Here is a 25090-nt window from a genome sequence, read left to right as displayed (position 1 = left end):
TGAACCCAACTGAGACAATTGAACCAAACTGAAGCAATTTAATGACACCTGGGGAAACCTGTGCAGGTACTTTGAGTTTAGCAGATGTTTAGTGTGTGACACTCAGTTTAAAACATTTATGGCCTACAAAATTTGGGCTTATTTCTTCACAGTATTCTAACTTTTTGAATTCCTGATTTTGTGGGGTTTATGAGCTGGAAGCGCAAATTATGTAAAAATAAACAAAAAAATACTTGTAATTGTTTAAATTGTGGGCCCTGAATATATAATCTATGAAAGTTTAACTTTTTGAATGGAATTATGGAAATAAATAAACTTTTCCATGATATTCAAATTTTTTGGAAAGGGTCTGTACAGTAAGATTTAAGCGATACAGAATGAACTTTTTCTTTTAAAGAAAATGCATTTGTCCAAGGTTGAATACTAGAATGGAGTCTGTGGAGTCTTTTGTCATTTTCTCTCGGCACCTTCATATTATACTGTGTACTGTAGCATAATGACTGTGGCATCTGTCATTTGTATTTAACTCATGTTTTGGCAATTCTTTTTCTGACAGAATAAGTAAGGAAGCAATCTTGTTTTTGTGGGGTTTTATTACAAAAAAAGAAAGGAATGTCTTTGCAAAGAGAGGAAAAGGTACAAGTCTTACAAGTTGACTTGTAAGACTTGTACCTTTTCCCAGACAGAAAACCCCTTCGTTATATCGAAGTGAGAGAGACAGAGGAAAGCAAAACAATTATCTTTGTCCAGCTGCACCCAACTTATCTGTATTGAAAAACAGCTAGTCGTCACAACATGGCTGGGAACAACTAGGGCACACAAAATGCACGTAAAAGAGCTAGTATTCACAACATGGAACAACAAAGCATGTGAAGGTTGTATAAAACTAATAGAAGTAACATTTGGTATATATAAAACATACATTTTCCAACTCCGCTCCCCCCTTTTGATTATATCTATAATTAATCACATAAAAAAAGGAAAATTACTAAACATTATTACATCCTAACTACCTAAAAGTTAATCAAAATAATATAACAGTATAATATGTATTAACAAAAATAATTAATTGTTAAAATAAAGAAATAATAAATAAATAAAATAGTTAATTAACAAAACAACCCTTCAGTCATCCAGAAATTCACCACTCAGGTTTAAGAAAATCCTTCATAAGCGGGTTGTAAGTCAGTCACACAACAAAGTTAGCCTGAGGAATATGAATCATGGTCATCATTTAAGTCGTCATTGTCATCCAAGCAGTCAAATTGAGGGAAACGGTCAGGAAAACGTTCATCAGAGACTGAATTGTGAATACTGGCTATGACACCTGCATCACCAGCGTTGTCAGGAATGTATGTGCAACAGAGTTGGTTCGAGAGTACAAACACCGCCCTGAGAAGCCAATAGTAGATCAAGTGTCATGCAGTTTTGGAGGGCTACTTCACTTGTTGGAGGGCTTGCATTAATTTCCACACGTGAAGCCTCAAGAATGGTCAGGGTAGTGTTAACAAAACTAGAGCCCAATGTTTCTTAAGGCTGAGCTTTCTGTAGGTTTCTGTAGGTTTTTTTTTCTGTAGGTTTTTTGCTCTCCCTTAACCTGGTTAGGAACCCCCGCCTTAAAGACTAGACATAGTCACTCATATTTCAGAAATGTAACCTGAGGTCACGTCTGGCATATTGGAGCCTTAGAAACAGTCAGCTGCTGTCTGTAGGGGAGACTCAACTGTCCTCCACTTAGTGTCTCAGGTCCCATAGAACTGGAGGGCCTCAGTTTGTATAATACTGTTGCAAGACATCTTGAAGCCAAGGCTAAAGGTGCATCACCTTGCCAGTTTGTTTGCAATGCTTCTGCACCTAATTTATACTACCTCAATATCTAGAATCCCACGGCGTACAGTACATACAATCCGTTTAAATGATGGTGTCTATTTATTTGAAATAACAATCCCTTTCAAAAAGATTCCATATACCGTCATCAACTGAAAACCGAGAAGCAAATACTGTATATCTCATAAATAATCTTCTAACACGCTCTGATGTACATCCAAGACAATTAGAACTGAGCTAAAGAATTAATAATGATACCACAGTTAAACGTGACAAGTTATTTGTATTTACTTGCGCATCCCCACTAGAATATCACCTCAGTGCCACTCAGTATTATTTTCTACCAGATGAGGCAAACAATGAAGCTAATTCAGCGTTCCCATTCTGCCTTCTCAAATATTTATACCAAATGTGTTTCTGTCAAAAGACTATCATCTGTTAAATTTCAACAGTTGTTTCTGGCCACATTTTATGTGTTCTATATGTTGATATGTGTTTTCTCTTTCTCTCAGCAACTCTGTTTGCAGGTTTTTAATACTTTTCCAAGAAACATTTACCAGTAAACTCTCTCTCTCTCTCTCTCTCTCGCTCCCTCTCTGTCTTCTTCCCTTCCTACCTCATTCCCTCCCTCCCAAATCAACAACAAGGTTAAATAATCACTAATGGGATATCAGTTATGTTCAACGTTACTGGTTAACGAGCAACTGACTGCTAATGGAAATATATATATATATATATATATATATATATATATATATATATATGCATATATATATATATGCATATATAGCTCCTTCCCTCAGGTAGGCGCTACCGATCAACGCAAACTAGAACTAGTAGACATTCCAACAGCTTCTTCCCTCTTGCGATCAACTTCTTAAACACCTAACCTATAATTCCATTACAACAAGCTGGCAATTTTTTGACTTGAGTTCGTTGTCACATTTCTGTGGGGCCAATTATTTAATACTTGTGCACTCACTGTAGTTGTCTCGCCATGCTGCACTATTTGCATATACTGGCCACTCATGCCAGAGTAGCATCTGCTCCATTTGCACACTGATTGAGGAGTATCTGTAACATTTGCACAACCGACATTGTCCCAGATGATCGCACTACTTGTCACTTTAAACCGCATACACTCCTTGAAGTCTCAGCGCCCTTTGCACAATGGTCATTGCACCGGACTATTGCAATATTAGTCGTTCGAACTGCTCTAAGTGCTAGAGGACTCTGCATCTTTTTGCACAATTGTTTTTTGTCAATGTCTTTATGTCCCCAAAGTGTTCTGTAAATTGACTGTTTGTTGTACTAGAGCGGCTCCAACTACCGGAGACAAATTCCTTGTGTGTTTTGGACATACTTGGCAAATAAAGATGATTCTGATTCTGATTCTGATTCTGATGTATATGCATATATATACAAAAAGCAGCGGGAGCAAAATTTAGTTCGGTTGTACTTTATTAAAGTATTTAACAATGTACTCATGTTATTTTTTGATCAATCTTTATCCACAAATCCTCATCTTCTTTATCCGAAATGAACAAGTTCTCCATCAAACACGCCAGGTTCCCTCTCGTCATTGTCGGAGTCAGTCTCGTTGCCGTCCGGCTCCTCAGAAATGATGCCGGCTTTTACGAAAGCTCGAACAACAGTGCAAGCGGACACGTTAGCCCAAGCATGCACAATCCATTCACAAATTGTGGCGTAACTCGCCCGGCGCTGCCTCCTAGGCTTAGTAAAGCTATGTTTGACATCTGTCATCCATGGCTCCCACGCCGCTCACAACTTCATTTTGAACGCTCTGTTTACACGGATGTCCAGTAGTTGGAGTTCCTTCGTCAAGCCTCCCGGAATGATGGCAAGCTCAGAGTTATTGCCCTCAGTCGAATGGTGACTGTAGAGACGCTTCTCCCGGCTGTTCTTTGCTCATTAATCCATTGCTCGAGTTGGTCTTCCAACTCGACCACCTCACCTGGTTTCCCGCGGAAACTCAGCTTTGTCTTCTTGACTTGGCGAAGCTCGTTTTCCTGCTTCCTCCACTTGCGACCCATGGATTCGTTGATCTTGAATTCTCTCGCGGCTGCTCGATTCCCATGTTTCTCCGTGTAACTAATAGCTTGCAGTTTAAACTGTGCTTCGGAAGCGTGTCTCGTCGTGGGTGCCATTTTCAGGGTTCCTTAGCCAAACCGATGCCCCTAACGGAACTGTATACCTACTGGGGGCGTGTCTTTAGCGTCTTCTGTCACGCGCACCCTTCCCCCTTTACGTCCACATGCTGTCCTCAGTCATGTCCGCCTTTCCTCTATATAAGCAGTGTGTCGGCAGGAAATGCTCCCACTCAGTCAAGCGGAGTGCTCATTAAAGTCACACAACAACATTTACAGATTTTGGAACTCGGTGCACACATAAGGCGCGCCGCATTATAAGGCGCCCCGTCCATTTGGGAGAAAATGTAAGACTTTTAAGTGCGACTTATGGTCGTGAAAATACGGTACCTGTGTCTTGTTGTCATCTTTTTCACATTAAAAACACTTACTGGCGCACTGAGTGACATATGTTACTCTCCATCCAGATGGAGCAAAGTAAGGCTGTATTTCTCCTCATTCTTCTCATGGTTCAAACTTGAAAAGAACGGGAGCATTATCTTTTTATATGGTTTGGGCCAGATTTTATTCATGGAGGAGTCTCTATGGAGCAGTGTGCAGAGACATCAAATGTCTCAAACAAATGACAAGACCCTGTTATCTTTCCAAGCTGCTAAAACATTCGAGCTAAAAACATGATTAGCATGCTGTGCCTGACTGCACCCCACTCTGGCACAGCACATTTTTAATTATACAGAGCTGTTAGACACATATCGGCATCATTGTCCTTCTTGAGGATGCATATAGAAAAGGGAGAGTTTTGTTGGGGTGTGTGCGAGGGGAGGTTTAATCGAACTGTCAGTCTGTAACTCTGAATAGGAGTTGCTAATCACTGCACTGCACTCTGACATACTTTCGCACATCTGAGAACTGAAACTGCAAATGGGTGCCACTGAGGGACTGAGCAGAAAGGGTTCACCAAGCCTACAGGTGCATGTTTGTGTCCGAAAGGTTAATAATTGTAACACGTGTGTGTGTGTGTGTGTGTAAGTGTATATACATACATACATACATATTATATATATGTATATAATATATATATATGTATATATATATATATATATATATATATATATATATATATATATAAACTAAATTACATTTGCTTTGATTATTGCTTTAATTATTATTTTTAATTCAAGTTATTTCAGATGAGATGTGCAAAATTAAACGTTTTAAATGTGTGATGGTGGCACATTGCAGTCGATCCAGCTGACTTTTTGTGAGATGTGGGGCACAACTTGGACTGATCACCACTCTTGGGTATTTCAGAATTCCCAGATGGAGATTAGGATAGTTTTGATGTTAAATAAAATTTGATTCCCTACAAGTATGGGTGGATCAAGCAAGGATTCAAGTTGGACATAGAGATTTTCGGACACACGATACACTATACAGTCTGCTAACAATGACTGTCGGGCTAAAATGAGGGGTACGGCCATTATTCAATTTTGATTTCTTAAATTGTCTTTGGAAATCAACAAATAAAAGCTGGAATGTTTATCACCATCATAAAAGCCAACATACAATATCGATGATAAACAAAATACATTACTTACAATACATAGTAATATTACACCAATATAGGCCTAACGGCCCAACCAATTCCTAGTTTGAAAAACTTCACTCTAAATTATTTCACTTAACTTAAAACATCCCCATCCTAGACAGTAGGCTATGTCAATTATTCTCAAGCTGTCTGCAGACACACACCCCTGGGACTTATTCGCTGGGTGTGGGGAAACTCACTTATTGCGACAAATAACTTCTAACTATTTGACTTTCTTGGGTATCCCCTCACTGACACTCTGGTCCTACAGATGTTTATAATTTATATAGCCACTGCTACTTCAGTTGTAGAGCTGGGTTCAGAGCCCCTGTCCTGCATGCGTCCCCTCTTGTCCCTGTCCTGTCCAGTCCTTCCCTTACAGGGTGTAGCACTACTGACTAAAATATCAATATTGGGTAAGTAACTTGGAAAATGTAGTGAGGTACAGTTCACTACAAGCTATTCTACATAAAATGTAGCCTAATTACACTGAAGCGGCCCACCAGAGAAAAGTAACTCGCTAAGCTACAATGTGGTCATTGTTCTCAAATATAAGATTCATTATTTACATAGAACATGACAATTTAATTTAGTTGAGAAAATCTACAAATATTTCCAAGTAACAAAGTTGTACTTCTCAGCTTCATCTTCTGTTTTCTCATTTTTCATACCTCTACCTGTCTAAATCCCTTTCACACAGACACACACGTGTACGCACGCGCCCACACACACACACACACACACACACACACACACACACACACACACACACACACATACAGTTTTACTCTATTGCTGCCAAAACATGGTGCTAGCTAGCGCTATGTTAGGTTTGCGGAACACCTAGCATTGTGGCCAACATGACTGAAGTACACGCTCACGTAAAAATTACAGTTGGATACTCTTCGCCACACACTATGCGATTGAGCAGAGCACATCTACCCAAGTGCTGCCACAGAAAAACTGCGACCCTGATTTGGGTTTTGAGGCTCCATATTATTTGATATTGAAAACAACCACACTCTTGAGAAATGTACAAACTTAATTAAGCTAATAGTGGCGCGTCTTCTCAAGAATGGAAACTGATGCTGTGCCTATTGGTAATGGCTGGTAATTTGTATTTGAATTTCATTGCAAAACTTTGTAGTTATTTAGCATTATGTCATTTTCATTTTATTTATTTATTCTGAGTCTATTATTTCAAATGAAAAGGGGGATTATATGTTTGTGTACTCGAAAACATGAATAAAATATCAAATCTGTGTGTATGTGTGCTTGTGTTCTCTCTGTGTCACACTCTGCCAGCTTCAATTATCACGGCGCAAAATTGTTGAGTGAGATTAATTTCAGTGTAAATAAAAATAAAGAGGGTGACAAAGAGAGGTCAAAGAAGAAGGGGAATGCAAATTGCCGGGGAAAATCCCTCCACTGTGTGTCAAGAATACAAATAAAATATACAAAACAACTGTAAAACGTTACTAATTTTACAAACAACAAAAAAAGCAACCAGGAAAATAAGTCTGTATAGCGAGGTAACGGTCTCCAAATGTGTTCTCTATTCCTCTTTTTACAGAAAAACAGCACAACACAACTACGTACATAGATTCACAAAGGTTATCAGTAATCGTCGTCCCAGTAGCGACGATTCACACCCATGCACGCATGCGCACACACACACACACACACACACAGAGTCATATCATGTCTTATTTTTAGCTGTTCTCCAGTCCTGACCTACATCACTGCATGAATAAAGCAGCAGATATATGACAGTGAGCAGGGGGAAGGGAAGAAACAGACACACAATACTAAGTAAAAAAACAAAATAAAAGAAGAAGACTCCCTCCTGTGTGAAATGACAGTTCCATTTCTGTAGGCAGCCCACAAAAAGGAGAGCATGCATTGGACAGGATACAGTAGCTTGCAATGGCAAAGACTGGTAAGCCTTATCCGACTTAACAGCATATGGAAGTGTACCTAATAAAGGTAGCTCTCATAGTTGAATAATTGAGGTCATGGGACAAGCAAGTAGTAGTTGCTTCACAGTCAAGAGGTTCTGAGTTTGATTCTGGACTCAGACCTTCCTGTGCTAGTACGTGGGTTTTCTAACAGTACATGTGCTTCCTTCCCATGTTCTAAAAACATGCATGTCAAGTTAATTGAAGACTCTTAATTGTCCATTGAGTGAATGTTTTTTTGTCTTCATGTGCCCTGCGATTGACTGGCGACTAGTTCAAGGTGTACACCACTCCCCCCCACGTGATGTGGACTATTATTAAAAAATCCTACTTAAATAAACGGCTTTCAGGTCAGAGTAGCAGATACTGTAAACTCAACAGTTGACTTGTGATTGGCTCTCCAGAGCATTCAAATAGGTTCGATACTTTTTGAAGCCGCTTCATGCCTCCTTTCATGCAATAGCCAACCCATCATGTTAATATTGTACACCACAAGAATGGGCATAGCTGAAATTTATGAAGTACTCCAGATAATTATGTGCTGCCACAATTCAGCTTTGTGTAATGTACAGTATATACTGTGTATAATGTAAATGATTGTGTGTTTGTGTGTGTGTGTGCGTGTTCTTGCGCGTGTGCCTTTGTGTTTATGTGTCAAACTAATTAATTTTAGTCGCATAGTAAGTATGAACTCAAACATTTTCAAGATAGTACTATACCTGTGGAATGTAATCAGTCAATAACTTAATAAACCTTTAATATCTCAAGGGTGTTGTGTATTTAACTCATATTTTTTGAAAAGGGTAAATTGACTTCAGATGACAAACTATAACAAAAAGGTCCTTGAGCTTGATTACAGAAAATGTTTTTGTAGTGGTTGGGGACGTGAGACTTCTTGGTGTTGTGTGAAAGCTGTTTATGAGCTGTTCAGTGAGGTAAATCAACCTTGCTCATCAGCTGACAGAGACGTTTTAATAGGATTTTAATCTACAGTATCTGTTCTCTATGTTCCCAGATATTGATGAGTGTACAACCCAGATGCATTACTGTCAGTCCAACACAGTCTGTGTCAACTTGCCTGGCAGCCATCGCTGTGACTGTTTGCCAGGCTTCACCCGAGTGGACGAATACTCTTGCACTGGTATGTCTGTTTGGTCATACATTTCAAGATCCACGATGACTCACTCTTGTTTTAAGATCAACATTTATTGTGTGAGTTAAGGTTCCAGCTATTTTGTTTGTATGAGGTCTATCTGAGAAACTCAAACGGATTTTTCAACTACACAACATTCTGGTCCACTTCAAACCTGGTAACACCCTTAGACAAAGACTGGTACAACCCAAAGACCGGACACCCCATACCCAGAAAAGCCATCTGGAGTATGCAATCAAGTGCAGTGAGGAATTCACAGATACATGCAGTACATTGGGGAAACCAAGCAACCACATGAGCTGGTCACAACACAGACGGGCCAAGTCCTCAGGTCAAGCAAGACTCATATGTCTACCTGCACCTCAAAGAGAAATTGCACTCTTTTCCATCCATTCATTCTCTTTTCCATCCATACATTCTCTTAACCGCTACATTCTCTTAACAGCATGCCTGCGACCGCTCACTAGGGTCGCGGGCATGCTGGACCCTATCCCAGCTGACTCTGGGTGAGAGGCAGGGTACACCCTGAACTGGTGGGCAGCCAATCGGAGGGCACATACAAACAAACAAGCATTCGCTCTCACATTCACACCTACGGGCAATTTAGAGTCCTCAATCAACCTACCACGCATGTTTTTGAGATGTGGGAGGAAACCGGAGGACCCAGAGAAAACCCACGCAGGCACAGGGGAGAACATACAAACTCCACACAGGTGGGGCTGGGATTTGAACTGCGGTCCTCAGAACTGTGAAACAGATGTGCTAACCAGTCGCCCACCGTGCCGCCTAGTGCAAGAAATATCATTTAAAAGTGGAAATGCTGTAAAAAGCATGAGAAAAAATAATAATTTTTACCCTGGACTTAAAAACAGTCACACTAGAGGCTGACATCACTTCTGTTGTCAACTTATTCCATTTGTGTGCAGCATAATGGCTAAATGCTGCTTCACCATGTTTGCTTTGGACTGTGCGTCACTATTTGACCTGAGTCTGCAGATCTCAGAGCCCTATTGGGTTTGTATACCATTAGCATATTTTCCATGTATTCATGACCTAAACCATTTCGTGATTTATAGACCAGTAGCAGAACTTTAAAATCTATTCTAAAGCTGACGGGGAGTCAGTGTAGAGACTTTAGAATTAGAGTAATATGCTCTGACCTCTTTGTTCTGGTCAGAACCCAAGCTGCAGCATTCTAAATGAGTTGCAGCTGTTTAATGCTCTTTTGGGGGCGTCCAGTCAGAAGACCATTACAATCGTCAAGTCTACTTGGGACAAAAGCATGGTCCTCAAAAAGGCCCAGCAGAGGATGTACTTCTTGCGGCTTCTGAGAAAGCACGGGAGCTGCTGAGGCAGTTCTACACAGCGGTCATCGAATCAGTCCTGTGTTCTTCCATCACAGTCTGGTTTGGTGCTGCTACAAAAAAGGACAAACTCCGACTGCAACGGACAATCAAAACTGCTGAAAGGATTGTCGGTACCCCCCTACCCACCCTTGAGGACTTGCACGCTGCCAGAACTAAGACAAGAGCGTGCAAAATTCTCTCGGACCCTCCACATCCCTGTCACCGCCTCTTCCAGCTCCTTCTCTGAGGTAGGCGCTAGCGATCAATGCAATGTAGAACTAGCAGACATTTCAACAGCTTCTTCCCTCTTGCAATCAACTCCTTAAACAGCAAACCTACAATTCCATTGCAACATGCTTGCAATTTTGTTTTCTGAGTTTGTTGCCACATTTCTGTCGGGCCAATTATATATTACTCGTGCACTCACTGTAGTAGTCTCGCCACGCTGCACTATTTGCATATCTGTTTTTGACCAATACTGGCCACTCATGCCAGGGTAGCATCTTCCCCATTTGCACACTGACTGAGGAGTATCTGCAACATTTGCACAATCAACATTGTCCCAGATTATCGCACTACTCGTCACTTTAAACTGCACACTCCTTGAAGTCTCTGCGCCCTTTGCACAATGGTCATTGCACCAGACTATTGCGAGATTAGTCATTTGAACTGCTCTAAGTGCTAGAGGACTCTACATCTTTTTGCACAATTGTCAAAAAAAAATGTTTTTTTTAATTGTACTGGCATTAACAGATAACTAGCAACCCTTTATTGCTCAGTGACTGTTTTTGTCCATGTCTTTATGTCTCAAAAGTGTTCTCTGTCAATTGATTGTTGTCGTACTACAGCGGCTCCAACTACCGCAGAGTAATTCCTTGTGTTTTCTTTGTGTCTGTTGAAAGTCAGGTCAGAATCTATGAGTACAACAAGGTTTCGGACTATGTCTTTGGTTTTTAAACTAAACTTCAATTGAGTTGTACAGGTTGTAGTACACATCAATTCTGGAAAGTGTTTTGAAATTATTTATCCTGGTCTGATTTATTTATATGATAAAAACCTGGTATTTGAATTGGGGAGACTTTTGTGTAGTGAAGACTTCTTATACACACTGATACTGAATTTAAAAAAAAAAAGAAGCCCAATTGAGAGAGTCATTCAGGAACACACCATTTACCATTGCTAACCATGTATATAGTTAAACCACATCAACCACATATGAAAATCTCTCTCTCTCTCTTGCTGCATTCATATATGCTGTCCACAGTGAGATTCTTACTTAGTGAAGAAAATTGTTGGCGCCTGGCAGAAGAATATCGTATGATGGCTCTTTCACTGTGATTATTTATTATTTGTTATCTGAAAATAAATCCTGCCAAAAAAATGAAGGGAATTGATTTTGATGAATCCATCCATTAAAGGCTGGCTTAACCCATAGGGCTTTTATAAGAGGGAAGTGATTACAATCATTCAGCTTGTCCACTGTTATTATGTAGACTAAAAATATCCTGCCTCCAAAATGGAAAACTATCAATATATACAGGTACCTGATTTTAACTTTGCCCTCATGATTATCAAGCTATGTGTTAATATAGAGCATCAGCCTGTCGTTGGGTTACTGTATGTTTCGAACAGGTTATTTGAACAACGTCCTTTATTACTGCTTCCTTTTCCTCCCTAGTAGTGTACTTTAATTAGTATGGAGGCAGGCATGCAGAGACAAGGATCTATGTACAATCTATTTTAGAGTTTCTAAACTGTCTTGAACTGCTGACTTGGAGCAGAAACACTCAACATGTGCTCATAAAGATAAATTATCTTGCCTACGCTGAAGGCTTTCACTGTAAACCCAGATAAGTAGAGTTTGAAGAGTAGAACTTAAATCTGTCTTACCCAAGTTCAAAAGTACTTGTTGAAAACAAGCAAGTGTCCGTCATGCACTTTGGGTAACAGATGAAGTGCATTGGTAAGTTCGAAGACAATGTACATGGTCTGGGGAAGGCTCTCTACATCAATCACAATGGTTCCCTCCAAGATGATTCCAATGTGATGTGATGTTTTCCTCTTCATGGCAGAGGATCCCCATTGGCACATCACTGTACACACGTTCCTCATCATCAATGTCCTGAAAAAAAGGAACAGGGCATCACCATGTCAGCATGGTGCTACAAACACAATAATAATAAATAAATATGTATGGTAATGAGGGGGTAGGTAGAGAACAGGAGCGTTAGAAAGGGGAGGCGGAGCAAGAGGTAGGGAGGTAAAGAGGGGGGAATGAGGGAGAGGAGGTAGAGAAAACTCAAAATGACATTTAGCTAGCAGTGTAACACTCCTGAAAATAACTATTTGAAACTGATCCCGTTTGATTTGCGCAACGGGCACCCTATTGCGGAAGTCGAAGATGGAGTCTAAAAATAGACGCACACACGCAAGAATGAATAAATAAAAGCGAACAGCATGTCGATCATTGTATCGGAGTAAAAGTATCGAGCCTTCTTCACATAAATACTCAAGAAAAAGTCAAGTACGGTGCATTTGAACTAGTACAGTTTATGGAAAATGTTACTTGAGTAAATGTAACGCATTACTACCCACCTCTGAATGTGACCATTACTTAATTAACATCGTTTCCTACTTCATGACCGGGTGGCGTGCAAACTCCATGCACGCTTACTCGGTAACACAAAGAAAAAAAATTAATGGAGTCCACTTCAGCAAATCAGATGGATCGCTGCTTAACTAGTTTGGACTGCAATAGCATGCAACGAGTGGCAGGTTCCAACTTACCTTTTTGTGGCTAAATTGAGGTTCACAGAAGCTTCAAATGTTTGGTTGAACAACTTGCTTGCTCGAACGTCACTTTAAAAAAAATCCAATACCGCTGAATCTTTCCACCTTTATCTGCTTTGTCTCACTAAACTCAAAATCAGATTTCATCAATCGATTCCACTTTGTCAAAACTGGCGGTGCCGTGTATGGGTGTGGCCAATGCATTAGAAATTACAGGCAAAACTTGATGTAGTGTGTTGTTTGAGCTCAAACACATGATTACATGTACACTCGTACAGTGCAGATGCTTTTTTGCTGGCTCTGCTTGCTTCGCTTCTGTTTACATTTTTTCTTGCTGATGAGCTTGTTTTTCTTCTGAAAAAATTAGAAGCAGCGACTCCTGGATATTTTTAAACCTGTGGGACTGTTATTTCTTTTGTAGATACAGTCAGTTGTTACCATATTCCAATATTTTCTGATACCCTCTCACCATTACGTGAGGGTGACCTGCTAATTAGCACAAGCCTGCTATTAGCAACAAGAACAGTAATCAAGATGACTTCCTTTTCCACTGAGGGCTATCACGGACTGCTGCAGAGGATGTCAATCCTGGAAACGAAAATCCACCGTCTTGAAGTGTATCTGGATGTAAATGGACAGTCGGCGAATGAAACCACTCTCCCGATGTCTCAAAATGGTGAGAAGAAGTGTGCTAACAGACAGCCACTTTGCTCAACAAAGAGGACGGATGTGGACTGTGGAAACGGTAATGGACCATCCAGCAGTTCTCCCTGAAATTTACTGGGAGCAAAGCCCAAAGATATGGGGCACCATCTAAAAGGGAGGACACAACACCAGAAGATTATCGAGTTATTCGGCTGGCCTGTGTTGCAGGCTGCTTCAACCCCGAGTGAGCGGCCGTGGACGGTCGCTACAGCGAAGGGCAAGTAAAAAGGATGCTAGTCAATGCAAGACATTGACATGAGACTTACAAATAGATTTGAGCCACTTTTACAAGACCCTGGCTAAGAATGCTTATCCCCCACCACCACTGAGAGGTATGAAACTAAATAGTACAAGAAAAAAAATGGCACCCCAAACGTTAATAGTTGGTGATGGACCTGTCAAGGATGTGAAACGTTTTTTGCAGTGAGAAGAACACCAAAGTACTGTGTTTTACCAATGACAAGGTGTCTGATATCTCTAAAAAAAAATCCTGGAGATCACTAATCAGCACCCAACTGTGAAATATGTCATTATACACAAAGGGGCCCTCGATGTTCTCAAGCAGCAATCAGAGGTACTGAAGCGAGATTTCATTGATCTCCTAACAAAAGTTCAATGTTTGGATGCTGAGGTTTTTATAAGTGGACCTCTCCCACTAGTACGATTTGGAGATGAACTTTACCCTGGTCAACTCTAAGGATGTTGAAATTCTATCAATTGACATTAAGGATATGGCTATTTCTGACCATTTTGTGTGTATTCTTTGAATAACAGATTCTTCTAAATGTTCAGACAACCGCTACGTCTATTAAGAAAAGGTACATAAATGAGACTACCGCCACTAAGTTTATGGAGCCCATTGCTCTCCCACGAACTGTGAATGCTAAGACAGTTGATGAACTTTTGGATAATTACACCTGTAAAATCTGAAATCTCATGAATGCTGTCGCTCCTATTAAAACTAAGACAACCTTGAGGTGACTTTGAACACCGTGGAGGAGGAGGGTCTGTTCTTCAGCCTGCATATGCTACCCTTGGGTCAAATTCTTGTGAACTTTAATTTTGACTATCATAGCTATGCAGATGACACACAGTTATATCTAGCAGTGTCTCAAGATGACTACAGTTCAATTGAGGTGTTGTGTCACTGTATAAAACAGATAAATAACTGGATAAACCAAAATGTTCTTCAATTAAACCACAACAAAACTAAGATAATTGTAATTGTAAAAAGAAAAGAGGGTTGCTATTCGTAAATACCTGGCATCACTCTCTTTAAAAACCAAAGACTAAGTCCGAAACCTTGGTGTTCTGATAGATTCTAACCTGACTTTCACCAGTCATATTAAATCAATTATTAAAACTGCCTTCTACCATCTGAAGAACATATTCTGAGTGAAGGCTTGCATGTGTCAAGCAGACCAGGAGAAGCTCATCCATGCTTTTATCTCAAGTAGACTTGACTATTGTAATGGTCTTCTGACTGGATTCCCCAAAAGAGCATTAAACAGCTTGCAGCTCATTCAGAATGCTGCAGCTCGGGTCTGACCAGAACAAAGAGGTCACAGCATATTACTCCAATTCTAAAGTCTTTACACTGGCTTCCAGTCAGCTTTAGAATAGATTTTAAAGTTCTGCTACTGGACTATAAATCACTTAACGTTTTAGGTCCTAAATACATGAAAGAAATGCTAATTTTTCAACTAGTGGAGAACAGAGTCCAAAGCAAACATGGCGAAGCAACATTTAGCTATGATGCTGCACACAAATGGAATAAATTGCTAACAGAAGTGACGTCAGCCCCAAGTGTGAATGTTTTTAAATCCAGGTTAAAAACATTTTAGCGCATTTCCACTTTTAAATGAATTTATTGCACTGTACGCTGTTTTAATTGTACTTTTATTTTTCTCTATCTTTGTTTTAATTGTTTATAAGCTGTTTTTTATGTCTTTAAATGCTTTTAATGATGTAAAGCACGTTGAGTTACCTTGTGTATGAAATGTGCTATATAAATAAATTTGCTTTGCTTTGAGGAGGACCGCATTATTTTATTGATGAGATTCAAATTTGAAGGCCTGACTTTATCAGTTACAGGATATTTATGTCAGTGATGTCCGGGTTTTGCCGAACAGACGGGAAGTGTCATTATTTCCGACGGTTGTGAATAAAAGCTTTCTCTTTGCCGAGCAGACTGGAAGTGTCGTTATTTCCTACGGTTGTGAATAAAAGTTTTCTCTTGGAAAACCTTGATTCAGAATATGACACACACTATCAAAGTTCAAGAAGAGTGGGGAATTATTCCTCCACACATGAAGAGGTCCAGGATTTTTTTCAAACACCGCCAATACCCACCATGCAGAACCTGCTGCTATGGTGGGCCCAAAACAAGGACCATTTTCCTTGTTTGACTGAGGTGTGCAAACATTACAATACCTGGCTGTCCCAGTGGCAAGCATGTCGAGCGAGAGGAGTTTTCCTCTGGGTGCAAATACCATCATGCCACAATGGGCAGGCCACTTTGATGCTCTTGTGTTCTAACATGAATGTTCTGCGTAAATTTTGTGCTTACGTGGTCCATTATTAGTGAACATAAATTGTTGCAAAGCATTATTATCTCCAGTTTTTTTTTTTTATATATATATATATTTTTAAATATAGTACTGAAAAAATATCAATGATGTCATCAGTGACTAGTTGACCTTAACTCGACTTTCATCACATTCGTGTTGTGGAACCCTTACTGTTAATTCGTCACAGGAAAAACCCTGGCAAAAGTCAGAAGCGGAGATTAAACATCCTACACGACCCTACTGAGGATAAGTAGTACAGAAAATGGATGAATGGATGGATGGATGAATGGAGAAGTTTTTAACTAGCTATATTACGTTGTATTTCATTGTGGTGTGCCTGTGTGTGTGCGTGCGTGCTGCTCTCACAGCCACATAGAAAATTCTTTAGTGTTTCATATAATTGACCTTAATATCAAGAACCTGCACAGTTTGTTCCTCTGAGGTATAAAATGTCATTGGACTTTCTCTCTTGCTATTCTTCATTCCTTTATCATCCGCCTTGCTGGAGCGCCTGTCCTTTGTGCTGACAGTGCTCTGTAAACAATAGGAAGCTGCAGTAATTGTGGTTCCACTTGATTTCACCTCTATGGAAGCAGGCAAGCAGCTCATGGGAAACAGGGAATGGACAGAGAAATCAACACAGTGTCAGGAGATGAGGTTCTGAATATTGATTGTCAAAATACCACAGATGTGTGGTCACACAAGGATTGATATACAAACCCCAATTCCAATGATGTTGGGACATTGTGTAAAACATAAAAACAGAATACAATGATTTGCAAATTCTTTTCAAACTCTATTCGATTGAATACACTACAGCCAGCGGTGTCTCTGAGTGTTGTTGATATATGGCTTTTGCTTTGCATGGTAGTTTTAACTTGGATTTGTAGATGTAGCGACGAACTGTGTCAACTGACAGTGGTTTTCTAAAGTGTTCCTGGGCCCTTGTGGCAATATCCTTTACACAATAATGCTGGTTTCTAATGCAGTGCCACCTGATGGCTCGCAGGTCATGGGCATTCAAAGTTGGTGTTTAGTCTTGCTGCTTATGTGCAGAGATTTCTCCAGAATCTTTTGATGATATTATGGACTATAGATGATGAAATCCCTAAATTCCTTGCAATTGTATGTTGAGAAATTGTATTCTTAAACTGTTGGATTATTTGCTCATACAGTTGTTCACAAAGTGGTGAACCTCGCCACATCCTTGCTTGCCTTCCTGAGCCTTTCGGGGAGTTTTTTTTTTTTTTTTTTAGCATTCCTCAACTTCCCCAGTCTGATCTTTTTTGGAACTTGTTGCAGGCATCAAATTCAAACTGAGAATATTTGTATAAAAACAATAATGTTCATCAGTTCAAACATATCTTGTAGCTGCTATTTATAGAAGAAGAAGAATGAAATTTGTTCTCTGCATTTAACCCATACTCATGTGGAACACACTGGAGCAGGGGGCAGCTGAAGCGCCCGGGGAGCATTTCGGGGTATGAGTGTCTTGCTCAAGGACACCACAGCCGTGAGTCCAGGGGATGCTGGCGGATGGTCCAGTCGGGGTCTTGAACCTATGTCCCCCACGGTGGCAGGCGATGATATTAACCATTGGGCCACGCAGTTTTACTAACATCGACAATATGCATACGGAAAAGAGTGGGGTGCCCTCTCCAAGTCGGGGATGAGATCCTGCCCCAAGTGGAGGAGTTCAACTATCTTGGGGTCTTGTTCACGAGTGAGGGAAGAATGGAACGGGAGATCGACAGGCAGAACGGTGCAGCGTCTGCAGTGATGCAGACTTTGTATCAATCCGTTGTGGTAAAGAAGGAGCTAAGGCGAAAGGCGAAGCTCTCGATTTACCGGTCGATCTACGTTCCTACCCTCACCTATGGGGACCCACAGCTCGTGACCGAAAGAACAAGATCCAGGATACAAGCGGCCGAAACGAGTTTCCTCCGCAGGGTGTCCGGGCTCTCCCTTAGAGATAGGGTGAGAAGCTTGGTTATCCGGGAGGATCTCAGAGTAGAGTCACTGCTCCTTCACATCGAAAGGAGCCAGATGAGGTGGCTGGGGCATCTGTTTCAGATGACTCCCGGACGCCTCCCTGGTGAGGTGTTCCGGGCATGTCCCACCAAGAGGAGACCGCGGGGACGACCCAAGACACGCTGTAGAGACTACATCCTTCAGCTGGCCTGGGAACGCCTCGGGATGCCCTCGGAAGAGATGGATGTAGTGGCTGGGAAGAGGGAATTCTGGGTGTCCCTGCTAAAGCTACTGCCCCTGCGACAAGACCTCGGATAAGCGGTAGAAAATGGATGGATGGATGGATGGATAAATAAGAAATTGATCAGGCCACATTTTGCAGTGGTGACTCATTGCAAAATAAGTTAAAATGCTTATGAATTAATTTATTTTTATTGTTTGACTAAACATAAACCCTTGTACAGTGTAACTACCAAGGTTTAACATAATCTGTTATGTGACACTGCTTGCCATCTCATTTGCTTGGATTTCAAAACAAATGTTCTAAATTAATTAAAGTTGGAATAATATGTTAAGAGTCCAAACTGTTGCCATCATAATACCTTTATTAACTGTATATGTAGTGTTTTGAATAGCTTTTTAACACTATTAAGTATCATACAAGTAGAAACAAAATCTTCTAATTCTAATATTAATAGATTACAGAGTCGCCAAATGTTACCGAACCTCCGGATTTTGTTCGGGAAATCACTGAATGTGGACTCGTTACAACCATAACAGTGATTGTTCTGGATATAAAACAAAAAATAAAATACAGCATCTGACATTACCGGTGCGTCCACATTGAACAGCTGCTTGGTGCACGCTATTTTATTATGGCCATCGGCTGCCAAGCCGTCGAGGCGAAGGTTCTCTTTACGTGTCGACGCATTGTAAGTCACTGATCATCGCCTCCATGCTAGCGAACAAGCTACACTTCTCACCATGCTTTGTACAAAATCTATCATTACAAGCGGCCCCAAAATATCTAAATAAGTGATTTGGTGAAACAATATACCAGCCAAAACTGTTGTCTATACATAAACGATCCAATTCAGTCTATTAGCGATGTTATTTGTTTGCAAAATAGAGTGCTGAGTTTTAATTTTGACGTTTCAGATCTGATTAATCTTCTTTCATAGACTTGTTTTTTTTATTTAGTTTTTCTTTTTTTTTTTTTTGTTACCAGGGGGCAAAAAAAGAATTGGCAAAATGCGAATTAATCCATAGACACAGATATTGATGATGGAATGTCAAAATCTCATGTACTCGCAGTTTGATTCAGACTGCAACTGCACCAACCATTACAAGGTTGATGTGACGCTATAATTTATTAACGATTATGATCATGACTGTCGCACGGAAACATTCTTGACAAAACCTTGAAAATATGGAAATTCAGATACATTTGGACAATCTGGAAGTTAATTTTTATAGGTTGGCAGCTTTGAGATTATATAGAATAAAATAGTTTAAATATCTTCTTGACCTTAATGACTAGGGGTAATAAAAGTTTGTTGCTGCACTTCATTCAGTCTATTAACTGTCACACAGTGTATCAAATCAAATAAACCACTAGTGCTGACAGCTCTTGTGATATGCTGATATCACACCTTATGAAATTCGGACAACATTTAAGGCATAATTTTACAGAGAATTTCGATTGAATTAAATTTTTGTGAGTTTTATGACATTGCAGAACTTTACTATTCTCGCGTTCTATAATGAAGGGGGTACATTTTAAAATACACCGCACCTTCTGTACAGATGTTATATTTATGCATTCATGTTTACGCATTGTTACTTCCTTTGTAGCTGGATCATTAATGTGATATTTGACCTGCATCATGCATTTTATTTTATTTATTTATTTTTTATGAGCAGGGCACAAGACACTGTTCCCTGCCAAAATAACCCTGTAAAAAGAGTTACACTGTAAAGGTAACATTATTTGAGTCAGTCAACCCATGCAACACATTTAATTTACTGTTTAGTTTTTCATACAAATATACTAAAATAGATCTTTCAAATAATTATTAATATTGACACTTTTATGCAATTTACAGTACAGGCCAATTGGCAAAAGTAGGAATAATGAATGGTGTTTGTCTGTTTTATGATTCAGTGTCGGCAGAATACAAGTGATTTCCCCTGTGGAAGGTTATAATGATCCCTGACTTCATGTGTTGGTGGATAATAGTTATGTGCCATCTGTGATTGTGGAAAATGTCCAGCTCCCACGGTGCTCTGTGCCTTATGATTGGTTTTAGAACAATTGTGTTCTGCATTATGTAGATATTGAGACTTAAAGTTACAGATCCTATAAAACTAAGAGAACAGGCTGGTTCTTTGCATTGTTATATGTATTCATTTTTAAACTGTGCTGTAATGAGTTTACAAATGAAATTTTCAGAAGTACAAGGAAATATTATGTATATTGTTAATTATATTTGGACATGGATGTTGTATTCATTGATGCAACATATGATGGCTTTATTTTATAATAAAAAACACCTTAGAAATGTGTGCATTAAATATTCTAGATCTATATTAGGTGCTTTATTTGTAAATCCTTGAACTGTCGTCTTACATTTTATAATGCAATTTAGCACACATGATGACTTTTTCCAACTCAGGTGTGTGCTAACTGCTCTTTCAGTGTACGGCGTACTCGAGGTGACCAACACAGTACGCCAGACACATGATATATCCATCGACAATCATGAATATCCTTCCCAAAACCAGATCTCTGCCATCGTACTAAAATTGACCTGTGAGAGCCCAAATGGCTCCCCGAAAGCACAAATGAGAAAAGAGAGTACTAGTTATATGTGTATATGTAGATTAGGGGTGCAAACGATACACAAAATTCAAGGTTCGCTTTAGTTCGACACTTTGGTGTTGTGGTTCAATATTTTTTTGGATACAAAAAGAGAGAGGTCCATGCCTTTTTCAATTTATGGTTAAATGAAATTACTAATATTTGTTTAAACTCAAAAGTACAGATTTTAAATCAAATTAAATGTATCTGGTGCAGCTGTAAGCGCCTCATTTTTTGCTGTGCACGCTTAGAAGATATAACCACATAAAACAAAACCAATACTTTGAAGTTAGAATCACGTAAAAGAAAAACAGTACCTTAAAAATAATAGTAAAATAAATGCTTCTGATAAATCACCCATCTTCTGTGGTCCATTCTTCGCAGCAGAGTATATTTTACAAATAAATAGCTCCCTAAATATGTTTTAAAATATAATCATTAATATAATAATAATAATAAAAGAGAGGGTCATGCAGTGCCTCACAAACGACCGAGACTGGTTTCAGCGCTGCCAGCCACGACTCCGTAAACAGTGGCAGGCTTGCGTCCTGGAAATGAAATCCTGTTCTTAATCCATAGGGATTAAAATAATAAAATAATTCATAATAAAAATAATGACAACAGTCCACCCCTTGCAGCTACTATATAACCACTTCAACTCTTCTGGGAAGGCTTTCGACAAGGTTTAGGAGTGTGTTAATGTGAGTTTTTGACAATTCTTCCAGAAGCGCATTTGTAAGATCACACACTGATGTTGGCTCTAATTCATCCCAAAGTTTTCTGTAGGGTTGAGGTAACTCTGCAGGCGACTCAAATTCATCCACACCAAACTCATCTGTATGGACATTGCTTTGTGCAGTGGTGCACATTCGTGTTGGAACAGGAAGTGGCCATTCCCAAACTGTTCCCATAAAGTTGTCCAAATATTAAACCCTGAGTTCTATTAGATCCTTGATTCTGGACAATCAAATCAAAAAGTTTGGGAATAACCATTTCCTGTTCCAACAGGACTTTGCACCAGTGTGCAAAGCAAGGTCCATAAAGACATGGCTGAGAGAGTTTGGTGTGGATGAACTTGACTAGCCTGCACAGAGTCCAGACCTCAACCCGATACAACACCTTTATGATGAATTAGAGTGGAGAGTGAGAACCAAGCCTTCTCGTCCAACATCAGTGTGTAACTTTACAAAATGTGTCTCCTAAACCTTGTGGAAAGCCTTCCCAGAAGACAATGGTGGATTATTTTACCGAAGTAATTTTTTTACCTGTCTCTATTTAGTTTTTCACCCGATCAATTTCAATACACTGCCTGTTTGCTTTTGCCTGTAAGGTATTGTATTGATTTAATTTGGTAAACTTAAAGTGTGAATGATTTTTCTTGGCTAACCATTTAATTGGATAGCAGGTGCAGTATGTTACACGCTGTTGCTTTTGCTCATGTATCTATCTCCTCTCTCCTTGTCTACACCGGGCTGATCAATATTCCATTTTTTTCCCTTAAGCAGTAGTTCATACACAATTTGCTCAGGCTTGCTTATAGCATGTCATCAAAGGGAGATGCCAATAATTTTGTGCTTGGCTTGCTACATATCCTCTTCAAAATTCCAAAATTGGAAGCCCACAGACCACATTATATGTTTAATGAAAATTTAATCAAATCCAATTCCAGTTATACATATAATGAATGTTGAGCTCAGGTGTGACAAGCTTGGTAACTTTGGCAACCCTTCCTGTATACGTTAGCTTTTCAAAGATGGAGGTCACGTTGCAAGGCTGGCATGGAACCAGCCATTTTAATAAGCCCATCAAACATGGTTTAGGCTGGAGTCACATAAGTTTTCATCAATTTATAATTGTCTCTGTAGAGGCGAGTGTTTATATTTAGCCTCCTCATAAAGGTTTGATGCGAGAATTCCTTTCCACTTACTAGAAGGTAGTATAACCGTCCACAGTGATTTCTGTCTCCATATTACACTGCTGTGTGGTAAGCTTAATGTTGTGCTCTCTAGAGACGCATTGATTCCATTTCGCCCGGGTGAATACACTGAGACACCAGGAATAAAATGGTGCCTGTGCCTGTTTACTGACAGAACACATTAATGGAACATGCTTTCATTAATGCACATTGCAGCTAAACTCTCTCATGACCCTGAGCTGTCCATTTCATAGGGTAGAAAATCTAATACATGAAATGCTTTGTTAGTGCTAGTAGACAACATTACTTATATGATAATAGAACTGATCGACAAAAAAAAATAATAAATCCACTTTGCAAAAGTGAAAAGACTTACCTTAACAAAGCTGAATGCTGTGTTCTGAAATGAAAACAGTTTAAAATAAAAATCTGACATTTTTCTGGCCAAAAATACACGAACGATAAAGAATTACAGCATTCTGGTTGAAATCACTCAGTTTTCGGAGCATGGTGTTGTGCCAAGCAAATTAGCCACAGCTCACACTGAACACCTGGGTGTGAGGGGAAAAAAATAAGAACGAAAAATCAAACAACCATATAGGTTATGGTGGCAGGACTTTGTCACCAAACCACTGAATTACACATAGTCAATTAGTGTCACGTGCATGAGGTGGACGCATTGCCAAAATATACCTCTAGCCTCAGTTTGACAACTTCGCCAAACTTTTGAGTATGTACCTGCTATCAGAAGTTAACACTGATAATTCTGTTTGCTAAAGGTAATCTGTGTTGCACTGCAGCTGTGCTTACCATTTAGCTTTGATATGATTGTTGAAAGTGGTACATCACAATCAGCAAAATTATGAACAGATACATTTTCAAAAATAGGCAGCTCATAAAAGATGTATTTGGTAGAATTGATGGGCACTGCAAAGACCCAACTACTTGTATACAAACAATTAAATATATATTTTTTATAATAATATTCCTTTAAAGAAAGATCTAGCACATAATACGTCAAACTCAGGCCCGGGGCCCAAATTTGGCCCACGATGTAATTATATTTGGCCCGCAAGACCATATAAAATGTGTATTAGAGCTTGCCCGCCAGTATATAGCACATGCGCCACTAATATTACAAATCCCAGAATGCTTTGCTAGTGTGTTGGCCCATCAGTCTAGACCGGCGAGCGCTCCTTCCCTTTCTGTTGCAGTCGTTAGCAACTATGCTACCAGTCTCCTCGAGCAAATGTACACTTCCCCTTCCCAAAAATGGCCAAGCGAAAGATGGAAAACAGTTAACTTCCAAGACAGGTGGGAGGCAGATTGTCTGTTCACTAAAGTAAAAGACAGACCTGTTTGTCGTGTGCGGAGCAACATGGCTGTAACAACGAATATAACATAATTGAATAGTTTTTTTTTAATGGCCTTTATCAGCTCCAAGGCAAGGACTGTTAATAGTTTGAAGTTTGGATTTTTATTGAAGAACATTATTTTTTTGGGTTGTTTTGTTGTTGGCCTTTGAAAAAACATTTACATAAAAAAGAAAGGTAGTTGGAGATAGATTAAATAGAAGCTGGAGAGGCAGAAGAATTAATGTTATTTATTTAAATACAAAACAACAAACAAATACCACTGATGTCTTTTATCGCAAATTTGAGTTCTCGTGTTTATAATATTAGTTTGTTTAGTCCAGATTCAGTTTTGAAGCAAAATTTAAGTTTGTTGTCATATGATAAACTTTAACGCTACATTTCTGCAGAGAAGGGAAACTTGCACATCGGAGTGATTTTTCATTAAATATTGATTTTGGCCTGCGATGTTGTCCCAATTTTTTTTCCTGTTGTCCCAATTTTTTCCCCGTTGTCCCATGTTTTTCCCCCGTTCGATGATCGACTTTGTGGTTGTGTCATCGGACTTGCGGCCGCAGGTCTTGGACACTCTGGTGAAGAGAGGGGCGGAGCTGTCAACTGATCGCCACCTGGTGGTGAGTTGGCTCCGATGCTGGGGGAAAATGCTAGTCCGACCTGGCAGGCCCAAACATATTGTGAGGGTCTCCTGGGAACATCTGGCAGAATCCCCTATCAGAAGGAGTTTCAACTCCCACCTCCGGCAGAACTTCACCCATATGGGGGACATTGAGTCCGAGTGCTCCATGTTCCGCGCCTCTAATGCCGAGGCGGCCGACCGGAACTGTGGCCATAAGGTAGTCGGTGCCTTTCGGCAATCCCCGAATCTGTTGGTGGACACCAGCGGTGAGGGATGCCGTCAAGCTGAAGAAGGAATCCCACAGGCCAAA

The 25090-nt window shown here is 39.8% G+C and overlaps 1 protein-coding gene across 2 annotated transcripts in view; it reads left to right on the top strand.

The window, feature by feature from the left end:
• Positions 1 to 25090, top strand: part of LOC133399034 (protein kinase C-binding protein NELL1-like) — a 271032-nt gene that overhangs the window by 176500 nt on the left and 69442 nt on the right. For both annotated transcript variants that reach the window (XM_061670100.1, XM_061670099.1), the window contains exon 13: positions 8497 to 8622. In XM_061670100.1, the coding sequence (XP_061526084.1) occupies positions 8497 to 8622 (126 nt within the window). The remainder of the gene's footprint in view (positions 1 to 8496; positions 8623 to 25090) is intronic.

The sequence above is a fragment of the Phycodurus eques genome, chromosome 2 (genome assembly GCF_024500275.1).
Source record: "Phycodurus eques isolate BA_2022a chromosome 2, UOR_Pequ_1.1, whole genome shotgun sequence".
NCBI classification, from domain to species: Eukaryota; Metazoa; Chordata; class Actinopteri; order Syngnathiformes; family Syngnathidae; genus Phycodurus; species Phycodurus eques.
The sequence above is the reverse complement of the archived record's forward strand: the minus strand, read 5'-3'. Positions and strand labels throughout refer to the sequence as shown.